This window comes from Hyla sarda (assembly GCF_029499605.1).
Source record: "Hyla sarda isolate aHylSar1 chromosome 2 unlocalized genomic scaffold, aHylSar1.hap1 SUPER_2_unloc_9, whole genome shotgun sequence".
In the NCBI taxonomy this organism is placed as follows: domain Eukaryota; kingdom Metazoa; phylum Chordata; class Amphibia; order Anura; family Hylidae; genus Hyla; species Hyla sarda.
In genome coordinates this window covers 18832-36343 of record NW_026607616.1, presented here as the reverse complement: position 1 = coordinate 36343, position 17512 = coordinate 18832, and the positions used below count along the sequence as shown (strand labels likewise).

The 17512-nt window shown below is 46.2% G+C and overlaps 1 protein-coding gene across 1 annotated transcript; it reads left to right on the top strand.

Annotated features, from left to right (window-relative positions):
- The first annotated feature begins 15349 nt into the window (after positions 1 to 15349).
- On the top strand, positions 15350 to 16248 carry LOC130298412 (uncharacterized). The gene is made up of 2 exons (XM_056551330.1): positions 15350 to 15519; positions 15606 to 16248. Exons 1-2 carry the CDS (start codon positions 15395 to 15397, stop codon positions 16204 to 16206), a joined length of 726 nt encoding a protein of 241 aa, XP_056407305.1. The 5' UTR covers positions 15350 to 15394; the 3' UTR covers positions 16207 to 16248.
- The last annotated feature ends 1264 nt before the right edge of the window (positions 16249 to 17512 follow it).

Here is a 17512-nt window from a genome sequence, read left to right as displayed (position 1 = left end):
ACCAATCTCCACGATGACCCACAGGCCGAAAATTTAACCACAACTGTATCACTCAGTCCTACCCCGGGACCCGAACCCGAGGTGGTCTCCCATTCCACAGCCACATGAGCAAACCTTCCGACTCCACCCGAGGGAGCAACCTCCGGAACCACTGCCAGAGAACGGGACAAAGCGTCAACACCCAATACCGACCCCAGGGAGTACAGCCGCAAAATAAACCTTATCTCCAAACAGCGAAGCACTAGGTGCAGCAAGCCGAGCGCAGGAAGAAAGCCGAAAGAAAGAAATAATAACAGTGACAACGCCCCAAATGTCAGACCGACAAAACGCCCCCGATCACTCAAATCACACCCAAAAAAGAAAAGCATCACCAAATTATAGCGCAATCAAGCACAGGGGCCACGCCAACCCACACAGTACCGTTACAATCCTAGAACATGAACTGCCGAAGCAAGCACCCAAAGTCCCACAACCAACACCAAAGGAAAAAGCGCAAACAAAAAACCCAAGCATGGCAGAAACCCACTGACTACCAAGACACCCAGTAGTAAACCACCCTGCAGCACCACTGAAAAACCAAAACACCACACCAACAACCAACCAAACCAGCCACACCCGGGAACAGAGCGAGCTCCCCATGAGCTGCAACGGGGGACTGAAAGCAGGCCTGTCCACTGCATCACGCCTGAAAAAACCCCAACCAACCGGAACGTCAGCCCTTAGTGCACCAGGGGCACATATGCGGGGGCACAGATACCACACACCCTCGGCGGCCAGAGACAACCTGCAGGAAAAAACTCATGTCATTTCAGAGCTAGCGGTACTGCAGCAGGACTTTGCCTCTGACCGCCAGGGGGGTGTCTGCTCCAGTAAGGAGGGAGGGAGGAGAGCAGGGCAGGTCAGACAGGTACTGGTAGTGGGGGACTCAATTATTAGGGGGACAGATAGGGCGATCTGTCACAAAGACCGGGATAGCCGAACAGTGTGTTGTCTTCCTGGCGCTCGAGTTCGGCACATCGCGGATCGGGTTGACAGGTTGCTGGGTGGGGCTGGAGAAGACCCAGCAGTCATGGTACATATTGGCACCAATGACAAAGTAAGAGGTAGATGGAGTGTCCTTAAAAAGGATTTCAGGGACTTAGGCTGCAAGCTTAAGGCAAGGACCTCCAAGGTAGTATTTTCTGAAATATTACCTGTACCACGAGCCACACCAGAGAGGCAGCGGGAGATTAGGGAGGTAAACAAGTGGCTCAGAAGCTGGTGTAGGAAGGAGGGGTTTGGGTTCATGGAGAACTGGGCAGACTTCGACTTTAAAGGAAACAGATTTCTGACTATAGCTAAAGACCATTATCTGTCCCAAATGGTGCAGGGCCTGACCAGAGGGGGCGCCCTACTAGACTTAATATTTACCAACGTACTGAAACTGGCAGAGTAATTAATGTGCAAGTAGATGGACACCGAGGAAATAGTGATCATAATGTAATACATTATAACTTGTTCTTCAATAAGGGAATCTCTCGAGGGGCCACAAAAACAATGAACTTTCGAAAAGCAAAGTTCGATCAACTCAGAGAAGCCCATAACAATATAAAATGGGATATTGTCCTCAAAAAGAACAATACTGACACTAAATGGGAGACTTTTAAAAATATCTTAAATTTTCACTGTAAGATGTATATACTTTATAGGAATAAAAGGGTCAGAAATAAAAGAAAACCAATATGGATGAATAAAAATGTTAAGGGGGCAATAAATGACTAAAATAAAGCATTTCAGTTACTAAAACAGGACAGCAGTGAAGAAGCATTAAAAAGCTATAGAGAAAAATGTGAAATATGTAAAAAACAGATAAAAGCCGCAAAAATAGAGACAGAAAGACTCATTGCCAAAGAGAGTATAACTAACCCCAAAATGTTCTTTAATTATATAAATAGCAAAAAGGTCAAAAATGAAAGTGTTGGCCCTTTAAAAAATGATGAGGAAGAAATTATAAACGGGGATCAGGAAAAAGCAAATATACTAAAATTCTTCTCCACTGTATTCACTGAGGAAAATGAAATGCCAGGTGAAATACAGTGTGATAAGGTAAACTCCCCAGTACAGGTCACCTGTCTAACCCAGGAAGAAGTACAGTGCCACCTACAAAAAATCAAAATAGACAAATCACCAGGTCCAGATGGCATTCACCCCCATGTTCTAAAGGAATTAAGTAATGTAATAGACAGACGCGGAGGTGTTGAGGGGCATGTGTGGAACTCCGCTACTCCTTGCTGGGATTTGAATAGACTGGCCCAGACCCTTTCTTGTGGATGGAGAGTGGAGCTGAGTAAAACGATCAGACTTTACATGTGATGAATATCTAACAGTGCAGAAGCCGGTGAAACCATTGATTAATACCCCGGCAATATTCTGAACAGCAGCAGCCTCTTGCACTGGCCCCATGTGGAATGGACAATATTGGATGCCTGACTCTCTGCCTGGTCACTCCTCCTAGCGATTTGGAGAAACCGGGACTCATGGACTAAATTGAACAACTTGGTCTTAGCAGAATTCCTCTCTCATGAAATTGAACCCCTCCCTGGACCCAATAAGATCAGTGACTCTGGGGGGTGATTGCACTGTCTACCAGGGGGAGCGTGAATACGCTAATGATTCCGTAGTTGCATATTAGTATGCTATATTTGGTGGTGGATATTTCTGGATCAGGGTGTGATACCCTAGGTTTTAAGCGCTCCCCAGAGCCATATGGGACTGTGAATTCTTACTTTTGTATGCTGTAAATAACGGGATTTAAATTCTCGAGTGGGAGGGGCCTATGGTGTATAAAGTTGCTAAGTTGGTCCGTGATATCCCCGTAGTGATACATACACCCCACAAATATAAAGTGAAGAGAAATAGTGGGTGAAATGGCCCCTAAGGTGAACCCCAGAAGATCAGGGGGTAGCTCGCCACAAAAAGATAAGGGGGCTATGGGTAAATTGGATAAAATATGGAAGTCTCCAGCTGTGGGTATAAAAACTAGAACCCAGAAGGATCTCTCCCCTAGTAAAACAGGCTCTAGGTACTCGGTCTTGGAGGTGGAAGAAACTGAGGAAGGGCAGTCTGTGCCCCCTATGGGAACACAGATGTTGGAGGAGATCTTGGGAGGGGTGAAAAAACTAATTGTGCAATTGAGGAGATAAATAAACAATTAGGTGTGGTATCTACCGAGGTATCTCTGATAAGACACGATATGACTAAAATGAGAGATAGGATTTCCAGACTGGAGGAAGAAGCCCCTAAAACAGAAAATAGGATTAAGGTTTTGGAGGAGGAGGTTAATGACTTGAAAAAGGAGAGGACATCTGTTAAAGATAAGCTCACAGACCTTGAGGATAGATCCAGACGTTGTAATATAAGGATGGTGGGGTTTCCTGAGGGGGTGGAGGGGGGGGGGGGGACTCTGCCATACAGTTTCTTAGTAGGTGGTTGAAGGAGGGGATAGGGGAAGGGCATCTTACCCCAATGTTTGGGATTGAACGAGCTCATCGGTGCCAAGGCGTATTCCCCCTCCGGGGGGTCCCCCTAGGACAATCCTAATTAAGTTATATACCTCCCAGGACAGGGATACTATCCTTAGGAGGGCAAGAGAGATGAGGGACCTACAGTATAATGGACAGAATATTTTTCTATATCCGGATTTCTCTTGGGAGACCCAGAGGAAAAGGGCATCCTTTCGGGAGATAAAAAGGCGGCTAAAGAACGCAGGGGTGCCCTTCTCTCTGCTGTTTCCAACGAGACTCCGGGTTGAGCATAAGGGAAAGGTAACAATATTTGGAACCCCACAAGAAGTCTCAGATTGGATGGATAAATAAGGCATCTAATATAAGGCACTACTGTGGCATTAGGGGTTGGAAGTATTAGTTGAGTAATAATGTTACGTCTCGGGGGGGAGGGGTTGGGGGGTTCTCTGGGGTGTCACTAGGATACGAGTGCATAGTAGAAGTACGGTGCATTATGGGGAGAGGGGGGGGTGCGGGGGGGGGGGGAGGATAAGGGAAAGGAGGGAGGGATGGCACGGGATGATCAAAAGAGGTTTTTTTTTTTTTTTCTCTCTCTTCTTCTTCTCTCTTTTCTTTTTTCTCTTAGGCAAATATATCTATGCTTAAATTATTAGCCTGGAACATACGAGGTATGTCGGATAGAATTAAAAAGTGTGCAGTCTTCGATTATATTCGGAGGTGCCTTCCTGCGATCATATGTTTAGTTGAGACCCATAGGTCAAGAGATGAGCAGATACTTCCAAGGAAGTGGGCCAAAGAAGAATACCACTCCAGACTCTCTTCCTACTCCATGGGAGTATCAGTATATGTTCACAGGAGGGTACCATTCGAGACTAAGAATGCAAAGGTAGATAAGTATGGTCGATATGTATTTCTTTATGGAATATGGGAAGATAGGGCAGTCATCTTGGCTTTTGTTTATATTCCTCCATCTTTTAGAGTGGATGTTCTGAGGGACCTCGTGAGCTATAGCGAAAGTAAGACACATTCGGCATTATGGATAGTTGGAGATTTGAACAATGTAATAGACCCTAGTATGGACAGATACAAATTAGGTAGGAATGTAGGGGGGAACGAAACAGCATTGGCGAGATACTGTGGAGAGATGAATTGGGTTGATGGGTGGCGGAAACTAAACCCAGGAGTAACCCAGACAGTACTCATGTTTTAGTACCTCATATAACACCGCTTCCCGAATTGACTTATGCCTGTGTGATAAGAATGCAATGACCTGGACCAGCAGGGGGCAGTATAAAGCTAAAACCCTATCGGACCATTGCCCAGTGGTGGTGGAAATTGGAGGTAAGGTAATGGGTGGGAAAAGGTTGGGCTTTCGGCTCAACCCCCACTGGATTGAATTAGTGGGCGACCAGGACTGGTTTAGACAGGAAATAGAGGCATTCTGGGAGATTAATCATAAGTCCGCAAACCCTCAGGTGGTATGGGATACTATGAAGGCATACTTGAGGGGCCTATATATAGGGCGAATCAATAAAAAAAAAAAAGGAATTCTCACAGGAAGAATCAGTACTGAATAGTAAAGTGGCAACATTAGAAGCAGGGATAGAAGAGGATAGTGGTGGGAACAGCTGTTAGAACTGAAGGCAGCTCAAGAGAAATATAAAGAATATCTACTTAAAAAGGCACAAAATAAACTATTCTTCAGTGGGCAATTTAATTTCTTTGAGAAAGGGAAACCAAATAAGACACTGTCAAGATTACTTAAAAATCAAGGCGACGAATGTGGTATTATGGCTCTGAGGAGGGAGGATGGCAGCATAACCACAGATAGAGAAGAAATAGCCCAAATGGTTGGCTCTTTTTTCTCCATTCTCTATATGGGCAGCGATATTAATAGGGCGGAGGTAGCGGAATTCTTGAGGGGAATTAATATTCCGAGTTTGACAGAGGATGTCAGGGACTCCCTGGATGACCCAATCTCCCTCCAGGAATTGGAGGAGGCATTGGCATCAATCCAAGGGAATACATCCCCTGGGTCTGACGGCATTCCTTTCTAGATATATAGAATATACTCAACCCTGCTGCTTCCAAAACTGCTGGGTATCATTAATGAATCCTGGAGGGGGGGGGGGTTCTCCCTAAATCTATGTGTGAGGCTAATATTAGACTCATTAGGAAAAAAGATAAGGATCCCTTGGATTTGGGCTCATATCTCCTTGCTTAATACAGATATAAAGATAATAGCGAAAGCACTGGCAAGGAGATTGGATAAAGTAGTGGAGGTAGTGGTGGGCGGTGACCAGGGAGGGTTTAGGTCAGGAAGAACGGTTCATGACAATATCCACCAGGTGTATGAAGCAATCCAGAGTGGATCCCGTGGCCCCCGCTCCATTCTGTCATTGGATGCTACTAAAGCTTTTGACAGGGTGGAGTGGGAATACCTCTGGGAAGTTTTGAAGAGGGTTAGGGTGGGCCCGAGGTTTTTGAGTTATATTCAGCTACTATACACTAACCCCGAGGCGAGTGTGGTGGTAGATGGAACCCCCTCCTACCCATTCAAACTAAGTAGAGGAACAAGGCAGGGCTGCCCCCTCTCACCCTTTTTATTTTTAATTTATATTGAACCCTTAGCTGCTTGGATAAGAGATAATGATGTTTATGAGGGATTTGGAGTAAATGGAGAGAAGAGTAAGATCTTGTTATTTGTAGATGATATCCTCCTTTTTGTAACTAACCCACAAGAAAAAATACATCGTATCATTAAGATGTTCGAGGCATTTGCCCCTCTATCTGGGTTGGACATAAATTGGAGTAAATCTACTATGCTCCCCCTGGATGAAGATATGGGGGAGACGGTGGGAAGACTATCCGTGTTCAAAAAAAATGAATGTTTCCATTATCTGGGAGTAAAAATAGCAGCCACGAATGATAGGTTTGTGATTAACAATATACTGCCCCTTTTGAATAGTTTAGCAAAGAGAGTAGAAGTATGGATTAAAATGCCCTTCTCTATGTCAGAAAGGATGGCGATAATAAAAATGGTGGTCCTCCCACAGATCCTTTTTTTTCTTGCTGCCTCGCCAGTGTGGATCGGCAAATGCTGGTTCCGGAAGATAGAAGTGATACTGGGTAGATTGTTATGGGGAACAAAAAGGGTTCGTCTGAAGTACAGATATTTTATGGCCCCTGGAGATAGGGGGGGATTGGATATGCCCAATTTCTTTGTTTATTACATGGCCGCGCAGTTGGTACGAATCGTGAATTGGAGAAATTTTAGATATCTGGAGAAGATTGTAGTAGAAAAGGAGAAAGTGAACATATATGAGGTGTTGGAATTAGATGATTATGAGGAGAGTGGGTCAAATAACACGATGTTATTGTATAAATATAGGAAAGTATGGGAAAGATTAAAGGGAGAATTACATGTAGGAAATAGTTTTGGGTTCACACCCCTATGGGGTAACAATAAATTTAAAGAATTGGTGAAGTGTGAGTCAATTTTTTGGGATAGTAAGGGTATAAAACGACTGGAACAATTATTTGATAAAGGACAACTCTTTTCATTTGAGCACATAAAAAGGGGGTATGATATTAGTGATAACGATTGGCTGTACTATTGGCAAGTTAGTCATGCATTCCATAACACGATAGATAAGGAGATATATGTAGCACAGAAACACAATTTCATAGAAGCACTAACTCAAATAGAGCACTTTAAAAAAAAAAAAGGAATATCAATTTTGTATAAGAAATTAAATAAGATTATTGGAGTAAGGGGGATCGACAGAATTAAAGACAAATGGTCCGGAATAGTGGGTACTGTGTCTGAGGAAGATTGGGACATTATGGCCCAAAATATAAGCAAGGTTTCTCGTAATATGGAACATAAAATTACACAATTTAAGATATTACACAAGACCCACTATTCCGCGCTTCATTTACATAGGATAGGGGTGAGAATCACTTCACAGTGTGTTAAATGTGGTTTGGAAGAGGCGGACTATTTACAAAAGTAATGTAATAGACAGACCCCAATTTTTTATATTCAGGGACTCTATAGTGACAGGGACTGTTCCCCAGGACTGGCGCATGGCAAATGTGGTGCCAATATTTAAGAAGGGGTCAAAAGGTGACCCCGGGAATTATAGACCTGTTAGTTTAACCTCGGTAAATTGTTTGAGGGTTTCCTAAGAGATGCTATTTTGGAATATCTTGATAAAAATAAATGTATGACCCTGTATCAGCATGGATTTATGAGGGATTGATCCTGTCAAACTAACCTGATCAGCTTTTATGAGGAGGTGAGCACAAGACTGGACATGGGGCAATCGCTGGATGTCGTATATCTGGATTTTTCCAAAGCATTTGATACGGTTCCACATAAAAGGTTGGTGCATAAAATGAGAAGGTTTGGGCTGGGGGAGAATGTGCGCAAGTGGGTAAGTAACTGGCTCAATGATAGGAAACAGAGGGTGTTTATTAATGGTACTTATTCTGATTGGGTGACTGTTACTAGTGGGGTACCACAGGGGTCTGTCTTGGGTCCTGTCCTATTTAATATATTCATGAATGACCTTGCAGAGGGGTTGAATAGTAAAGTAGCAATCTTTGCAGATGACACCAAACTCTGTAAAGTGGTAAACACTATAGAGGACAGTGCACTGTTACAAATGGATCTGGATAGGTTGGAGGTTTGGGCTGGGAAGTGGCAGATGAGGTTCAACACTGATAACTGTAAGGTAATGCAAAAATCCGAGCTGGGATTATGTATTAAATGGAAGAACACTGTCACGATGCCGGCTGGCAGGTAGTGGATCCTCTGTGCCAGAGAGGGATTGGCGTAGACCGCGCTAGTGGACCGGTTCTAAGCCACTACAGGTTTTCACCAGAGCCCGCCGCAAAGCGGGATGGTCTTGCTGCGGCGGTAGTGACCAGGTCGTATCCACTAGCAACGGCTCACCTCTCTGGCTGCTGAAGATACTGAAGAAAGGCGAGGTACAAGGGAGTGGGCAGTAGCAAGGTCGGACGTAGCAGAAGGTCGGGGGCAGGCGGCAAGGTTCGTAGTCAGGGGAGATAGCAGAAGTTCTGGTACACAGGCTATAAAACACACAATACGCTTTCACAAGGCACAAGGGCAACAAGATCCGGCAAGGGAGTGCAAGGGAGGAGACTAGATAAAGGCAGGGAGCAGGTGGGAGCCAATTAAGCTAATTGGGCCAGGCACCAATCATTGGTGCACTGGCCCTTTAAGTCTCAGAGAGCTGGCGCGCGCGCGCCCTAGAGAGCGGAGCCGCGCGCGCCAGCACATGACAGCAGGGGACCGGGACGGGTAAGTGACCTGGGATGCGATTCGCGAGCGGGCGCGTCCCGCTGTGCGAATCGCATCCCCAACGGCCATGACAGAGCAGCGCTCCCGGTCAGCGGGACTGACCGGGGAGCTGCAGGGAAAGAGACGCCGTGAGCGCTCCGGGGAGGAGCGGGGACCCGGAGCGCTAGGCGTAACAGTACCCCCCCCCTTAGGTCTCCCCTTCTCTTTATCGGGTAACTGCCTCCCCTGGGATGAGGACACCGGGAAAGGATGGAGGGATTCCTCAACGGCAGGCAGAACCGCAGGAGTAGGAATGGGGAGAGAGGGCAGAGGGCGGGACCTGGCACGGGGCAGTGTGACACCAGGACGAGGGCCATGAGGGGACACAGAAGCTTGCCTGATGGAACTGGGAGGGGGGGAGGGGCATTTCCTGTGGCAGGCAGAGTCCTTAATGACCTTAGGGGGACCAGATACAGGAGGAACCACAGAGTTACGGCAAGGGTTACTGGGAACCGGTTTTAGACAGTTCTTGGAACAAGAGGACCCCCAACTCTTGATCTCCCCAGTGGACCAATCCAGGGTTGGGGAATGAAGTTGAAGCCAGGGAAGTCCAAGGAGAATTTCCGAGGTGCAATTGGGAAGGACCAAAAGTTCAATCCTCTCGTGGTGAGATCCGATGCTCATAAGAAGGGGCTCCGTGCGGAAACGTATGGTACAGTCCAACCTGGCTCCGTTGACCGCGGAAATGTGGAGTGGCTTGACAAGACGGGTCACCGGAATACGGAATTTATTCACAAAGGAGTCCCGAATAAAATTCCCAGAAGCTCCAGAGTCCAGGCAGGCCACGGCTGAGAGGGGAGAGCTGGCTGAAGTGGAAATCCGAACAGGTACCGTGAGACGTGGAGAAGCCGACTTGGCATCAAGAGACGCCACACCCACGAGAGCTGAGTGCGAGCGTGCGTTTCCCAGACGTGGAGGACGGATTGGGCAATCCACCAGAAAATGTTCAGTACTGGCACAGTACAGACAAAGATTCTCTTCCTTACGGCGATTCCTCTCTTCCAGGGTCAGGCGAGACCGATCCACTTGCATGGCCTCCTCGGCGGGAGGCCTAGGCGCAGATTGCAGTGGAGACTGTGGGAGAGGTGGCCAGAGATCTAAGTCTTTTTCCTGGCGGAGCTCTTGATGCCTCTCAGAAAAACGCATGTCAATGCGAGTGGCTAGATGAATGAGTTCATGCAGGCTAGCAGGAGTCTCTCGTGCGGCCAGAACATCTTTAATGTTGCTGGATAGGCCTTTTTTAAAGGTCGCGCAGAGAGCCTCATTATTCCAGGATAGTTCAGAAGCAAGAGTACGGAATTGTATGGCGTACTCGCCAACGGAGGAATTACCCTGGACCAGGTTCAGCAGGGCAGTCTCAGCAGAAGAGGCTCGGGCAGGTTCCTCAAAGACACTTCGAATTTCCGAGAAGAAGGAGTGAACAGAGGCAGTGACGGGGTCATTGCGGTCCCAGAGCGGTGTGGCCCATGACAGGGCTTTTCCAGACAGAAGGCTGACTACGAAAGCCACCTTAGACCTTTCAGTAGGAAACTGGTCCGACATCATCTCCAAGTGCAGAGAACATTGCGAAAGGAAGCCACGGCAAAACTTAGAGTCCCCATTAAATTTGTCCGGCAAAGACAGGCGGAGGCTAGGAGTGGCCACTCGCTGCGGAAGAGGAGCAGGAGCTGGCGGAGGAGATGATTGCTGATGAAGTTGCGACTGAAGTTGGTGCACAATGGTGGACATTTCTGACATCTGGTGGGTTAGATGGGCGATCTGTCGGGCTTGCTGGGCGACCACCGTGGTGATATCAGAGGCAACTGGCAGGGGAACCTCAGCGGGATCCATGGCCGGATCTACTGTCACGATGCCGGCTGGCAGGTAGTGGATCCTCTGTGCCAGAGAGGGATTGGCGTAGACCGCGCTAGTGGACCGGTTCTAAGCCACTACAGGTTTTCACCAGAGCCCGCCGCAAAGCGGGATGGTCTTGCTGCGGCGGTAGTGACCAGGTCGTATCCACTAGCAACGGCTCACCTCTCTGGCTGCTGAAGATACTGAAGAAAGGCGAGGTACAAGGGAGTGGGCAGTAGCAAGGTCGGACGTAGCAGAAGGTCGGGGGCAGGCGGCAAGGTTCGTAGTCAGGGGAGATAGCAGAAGTTCTGGTACACAGGCTATAAAACACACAATACGCTTTCACAAGGCACAAGGGCAACAAGATCCGGCAAGGGAGTGCAAGGGAGGAGACTAGATAAAGGCAGGGAGCAGGTGGGAGCCAATTAAGCTAATTGGGCCAGGCACCAATCATTGGTGCACTGGCCCTTTAAGTCTCAGAGAGCTGGCGCGCGCGCGCCCTAGAGAGCGGAGCCGCGCGCGCCAGCACATGACAGCAGGGGACCGGGACGGGTAAGTGACCTGGGATGCGATTCGCGAGCGGGCGCGTCCCGCTGTGCGAATCGCATCCCCAACGGCCATGACAGAGCAGCGCTCCCGGTCAGCGGGACTGACCGGGGAGCTGCAGGGAAAGAGACGCCGTGAGCGCTCCGGGGAGGAGCGGGGACCCGGAGCGCTAGGCGTAACAAACACTTAGGACGACTGACATGGAAAAGGACGTAGGAGCCTTAGGTAACAGTAAACTTAGCTGTAGTGACCAGTGTCGGGCAGCTGCTGCCAAGGCTAATAAAATCATGGGGTACATCAATAGGGGCATAGATGCCGACGACAAGGAAATAATTCTACCGCTGTACAAATCACTAGTCAGTCCTCACATAGAGTACTGTGTACAGTACTGAGCACCAGTGTACAAGAAAGATATAGTGGAGCTGGAGAGGGTTCAAATCCCACTAAGGACAACAATAAATAAAGACTTATTATTATTATTATTATAATAACGTCAGCAGAGAGCACTGTGCTCGTGATGTCATCAGAGAGCATTCCAAAAAGAAAATAATTTCCTCTGTAGTATTCAGCAGCTAATAAGTACAGGAAAGATTACGATTTTTTAATAGAAGTAATTTACAAATCTGTTTAACTTTCCGGAGCCAGTTGATTTAAAAGAAAAAAAAGGTTTTCACCGGAGTACCCCTTTAACCCCTTCATGACCCAGCCCATTTTCACCTTCAGGTCCTGGGCATTTTTTGAAAATCTGACCACTGTCACTTTAAACATTAATAACTCTGGAATGCTTTTACTTATCATTCTGATTCCGAGAACTGCTGTAACAATCAGCCACCCCTGTGCAAATCGCCTCAAATGTACATGGTGCACTCTCCCTTCTGAGCCTTGTTGTGCGCCCCCAGAGCACTTTGCGCCCACATATGGGGTATCTCCATACTCGGGAGAAATTGCATTACAAATTTAGAGGATCTTTTTTCCCCTTTTACCTCTTGTGAAAATGAAAAGTATAGGGCAACACCAGCATGTCAGAGTAAAAAAATTATTTTTTTACACTAACATGCTGGTGTAGACCCCAACTTCACCTTTTCATAAGGGGTTAAAGAAGAAAAAGCCCCCCAAAATTTGTAAGGCAATTTCTCCCGAGTACGGCAATACCCCATATGTGTCCCAAAACTGTTGCCCTGAAATACGACAGGGCTCCAAAGTGAGAGAGCGCCATGCGCATTTGAGGCCTGAATTAGGGATTTGCATAGGGGTGGACATAGGGGTATTCTATGCCAATGATTCCCAAACAGGGTGCCTCCAGCTGTTGCAAAACTCCCAGCATGCCTGGACAGTCAATGGCTGTCCGGCAATACTGGGAGTTATTATTTTGCAACAGCTGGAGGCTCCGTTTTGGAAACAGTAGCGTACCAGACGTTTTTCATTTTTTGGGGGGAGGGGGGCTGTGTAGGGATAATGTGTATATGTAGTGTTTTTTACTTTTTATTTTAGGTTAGTGTTAGTGTAGTGTAGTGTTTTTAGGGTACAGTCACATGGGCAGAGGTTCACAGCAAGTTTGCCGCTGGGAGTTTGAGCTGCAGCGCAAATTTTGCGCCATCTCAAACTTGCAGCACTCACTGTAAACCTCCGCCCATGTGAGTGTACCCTGTACATTCACATTGGGGGGAGGGGGCAAACATCCAGCTGTTGCAAACTCCGAGCATGCCCTTTGGCTGTCCGTGCATGCTGGGAGTTGTAGTTTTGCAACAGCTGGAGGCACACTGGTTTGGAAACACTAAGTTAAGTAATAAACTTTCAAGTGTTTTGCAACCAAACTTAGCATTTCCAAACCAGTGTGCCTCCAGCTGTTGCAAAACTACAACTCCCAGCATGCATGGTCTGTCAGTGCATGCTGGGAGTTATAGTTTTGCAACAATTGAAACAGCTGGAGGCACTGAGGTAGGAAACGGACAATGTTTCCCAACTAGTGTGCCTCCAGTTGTTGCAAAACTACAACTCCCAGCATGCCCAGACTGCCCAAGCATGCTGGAAGTTGTAGTTCGGCAATATCTGAAGGATCAGATGTTGCCGAACTACAACTTCCAGCATGCTTGGGCAGTCTGGGCATGCTGGGAGTTGTAGTTTTGCAATATCTGGAGGTCCACAGTTTGGAGACCACTGTATAATGGTCTCCAATCTATGCTCTTCCAGATGTTAGAGAACTACAACTCCCAGCATGCCTGGACAGACTGAGCATGCTGGGAGTTGTAGTTTTGCAACATCTGGAACAGCACAGATTGGAGACCATTATACAGTGGTCTCCAAACTGTGGACCTCCAGATGTTACAAAACTACAACTCCCAGCATGCCCAGAAAGCCAAAGGCTGTCTGGGCATGCTGGGAGTTGCCGTTTTGAAACTCCCAGAGGCAGCAGTGAGATCGCTTTACGGCGATCTCACTGCTGCCAATGAAGATGCCGCACTGCTGCCGGAAACTCACCTCCGGGACGCAGCGCCGCCGGGACCGCCTGGAGGACGTCGCTCGCAACGGGACCACTCGGGACACCGCATGGTCGGGTAAGTGATGCCGGGGGATGGTTAAGGGACACTTAGCAGAGCGGTGTGTCCCCCGATCCCCGTGATCGGGACTTACACACCGCGCTGCTAAATATTCTGATAGCGAAACGCTGCTATTAGCTAGTCAGATTTGACCAGCTGATAGCAGCGATCGCTGGGGGGGGGGGTGGGGGATGAAACCCCCCGTGGTCGCATGGTAAGATGGCTGGCTATCAGTGATAGCCACCATCTTACCGGGCGCTGCGGGATGCCGCGAGTAGCGGCAAAAATGTTCATGACGTACCTGTATGTCATGGGTCGGGAACACCTTGCCACCCATGACGTACAGGTATGTCATAGGTCGGGAAGGGGTTAATGGTATAGAGAACTGTGTCTAGTACATTAACTCTGATTTTTTGCCCATTGAAACCAGTAGGCCCATTGTGGTCTATGGGGAAAGCTGCTGAGTTGCCCATAGCAACCAATCAGATCGCTTCTTTCATTTTTGAAAAAGTCTCTGAAAAATGAAGGAAGTAATCTGATTGGTTGCTATGGGCAACTCAGAAACTTTTCCAGGAAAATATGCTGAGTTGCCCATAGCAACCAATCAGATCGCTTCTTTCATTTTGCAAAGGCATTGTGAAAAATGAAAGAAGCAATCTGATTGGTTGCTATGGGCAACTGCACAACTCTTCCTCTACACTGGTCTTGATGAATCTCCCCCATAGAGGGAGATTTATCAAAACCTGCCCAGAGGAAAAGTTTCTGAGTTGCCCATAGCAACCAATCAGATCGCTTCTTTCATTTTTGAAAAAGCCTCTGAAAAATGAAGGATATTTTTGAGATTTTGGAAGCTGGGATACTCACTACACCCATGCATATCTAGATAATTAAGTATGGGGGGAACTTAAATTTATTTTTTAAATGACATGGAGTTTTGACTTTACTTCATTATGGTCGAATAAAGCACTTAAAGAGTTCCTTAAAATTAAAGATTCACTCTTTTGGATGAAAAGGGGCTTATTTATGTAAATCAATTATACGCTTTAGGTCAAATAAAGTCGTTTGAAGAGATAGCCCATAAGTGTGTGGGGGGAAGACAATCAGAAACATTGTTTTTTTACAAATAAGTAACACAGATCATGAAGCAATAAAAGGAGAGATTGGAGATTTCAGGGATTCTATATATAAGAAAAGTTTAATTAGACTATTTCCTTATGCGAAGTTGCTGTCTGGGCATGCTGGGAGTTGTTGTTCTGCAGCGGTTGGGGGTTCACAGCTTGAAGACCACTGCTATAGCGGGTGCAAATGTATCTGAGCCCTGGAACTCAAATAATGTGAAATATGAGATGATCAAAATGGAGCCCCTGCACTAATTACTTGGGTTCTGAGGTCTGTAAGGTCCATAGTAAAAACATCAGGTTCTGTCTATAGCAGATACTAAATCATGGCAGCTCAAAGAAACAAGCAGTCATTCTGACATGTCACATGTGATGTCATAGACAGCTGGAGTCCTGACATTACACTGACAGCCGCCCGAGCCTTCAGTCTGTTCCAGTGCGATTAGTGAGAATAGTGAGATTAGCGTCTTCTTTTTCTACTTGTCTGAAATGGAGCTAAAAGGACTGGTGTTCGTCCCCCTCCTGTTGGCGTTTTGGTGTGCGGCCTGGCTTGCCACCAGCTACATCATGACGGTCGTCCTCGGCCATGCAGCCTCGCCACTGATGAGCATCAGGTAAGATAAACAAGCACATGATTCTTATTTCATGGGTTGGGAGTGAGGAAATATCCATAATAACATTGGTTTCTTTTCCTTCACAGTGACGTGGGAAATGTCTTTCCCGAAAGCATATTATTCAGAATTGGATTCATAGGGACGTCCATTGGCACTTTGGTACTAACCTTTCTTATTTATAAGTATATGGTTATGCATACTGAAGAGTTCAGGGGTCATCAGGTCCTGATCCAGAGGATCCTGCTGGCCATTGTGTGGGCCTCCTGTTTTTCCACAGCTGTTATGCATGTATTGTCCCCCGAAGAATATCCCAGGATACACTTTGTCAGCACGATAATTTCCATTACATGTGAAGCCTTATACTACCTTGGGCAGTCCATCCAGATGTATAAATTACCAGGAGCAAAAAAAGTCATCCACCATAGTAGATGCACCTGCTGTGGTCTGACTTTTGTCTGTGTAGTTTTCTATTTTGGATATGAAACATTAAAGGAATTATTCCATAATGATGAAGACTGGGACGAGATCCGTGAAATCCCCATCATAATCATCGAGTGGGTGATGCTTCTACTGATCCTGATAAACATCGTGACCTATTATTCCACCATGCAGAGGTTATTGTTGACCGTCTCCAGAAACAGCTGCACACTCTCTCTTAGAGTAAAAATTGATGACTTCGGGGTGTAGACCACCACGGGGGCCATCAAGTGGACTTCTGGGAGAGATACTGCACAGGACACGGAAAACATCTAAAGAAGAATAACTGGGGGACTACATATGGTGCCAGTAATCATGACACAATAATATGAGCTGGTGATATTACCTATACAAAAAAAAATTAAAAAAAATGTAAAAAAAATATTGGTGTGTGAAGTGTAATACCTAGTTAGAAAAACAGAATCAAATTCATCATTATAACCCCCCTCTGCATTACCCTGTTTATTATTTTTCAAGCAAGCACTTTGTTCTAATTCGTCCACTCTCTGGCGTGCTCCTTGTATAAGGGGTTTGGGATACCCTTTTTGTTTAAAACGATCCTCCAGGTTCTCTAGTTGTTGTAGGTATTTTTGTGTGGAAGAACAATTCCTTCGGATTCTTTTCATTTGACCGAATGGAATGTTCTTCTTCCATTATTTAAGATGGCAACTGTTAAAGTCGAGGTATCTGTTTGCATCCACCTCCTTAAAATAGTTGGCAGTATGCGAACAGCCATCCTGAATATAGATATTTAAATCCAGGAACTCACATTTTTTGGGGGGACTGATGCAGCGCTGCCTTTGGATATCTCTGGCTCTGCCATAGCGCTTTTTTTGAGGGGGCGTGCCGGCTGCCCCTTCGTCTGGTGATCAACACTAGTGTTGCTCGCAAATATTCGCAATGCGCGAATTTGCGAATATTCACCAATATAGCACTATATATTCGAAATTACGAATATTGTTTTTTCCCCCCACAGTACACATCACAGTGATCATCCCTCTCTGCTTCCAGCTTGCGTGGTGTAAAGAAGGCTCTAATACTGCTGTGTGAGACTGGCGTACAAATTTTCGCATATGGGAAAATTTGCATATGCAAATTTTCGTTTATGCAAATTTTTCACATATGGTAACTTTCGCCCATGCAAATTTTTGTTTATGCTAATTTTTGCTTATGCGAAAATATATTGCGAATTCGAATATGGCCTATGCCGCTCAACACTAATAATGACCCCACATAAAAATGTACTATATACTGGTCCCCACAAATGAATTTATACTATAAACTGACCCCCATATATATGAATGTATACTATATACTGACCCCCATATATATGAATGTATACTATATACTGACCCCCATATATATGAATGTATACTATATACTGACCCCCATATATATGAATGTATACTATATACTGACCCCCATATATATGAATGTATACTATATACTGACCCCCATATTTGAATGTATACTATATACTGACCCCCATATATATGAATGTATACTATATACTGAC

Bases quoted from the DNA above. Each gene is read 5' to 3' on its own strand.
- LOC130298412 (XM_056551330.1), top strand. From the start codon at position 15,395: ATGGAGCTAAAAGGACTGGTGTTCGTCCCCCTCCTGTTGGCGTTTTGG. The intron at 15,520-15,605 runs GTAAGATAAACA...TTTCCTTCACAG, and splicing joins TCGCCACTGATGAGCATCAG to TGACGTGGGAAATGTCTTTC.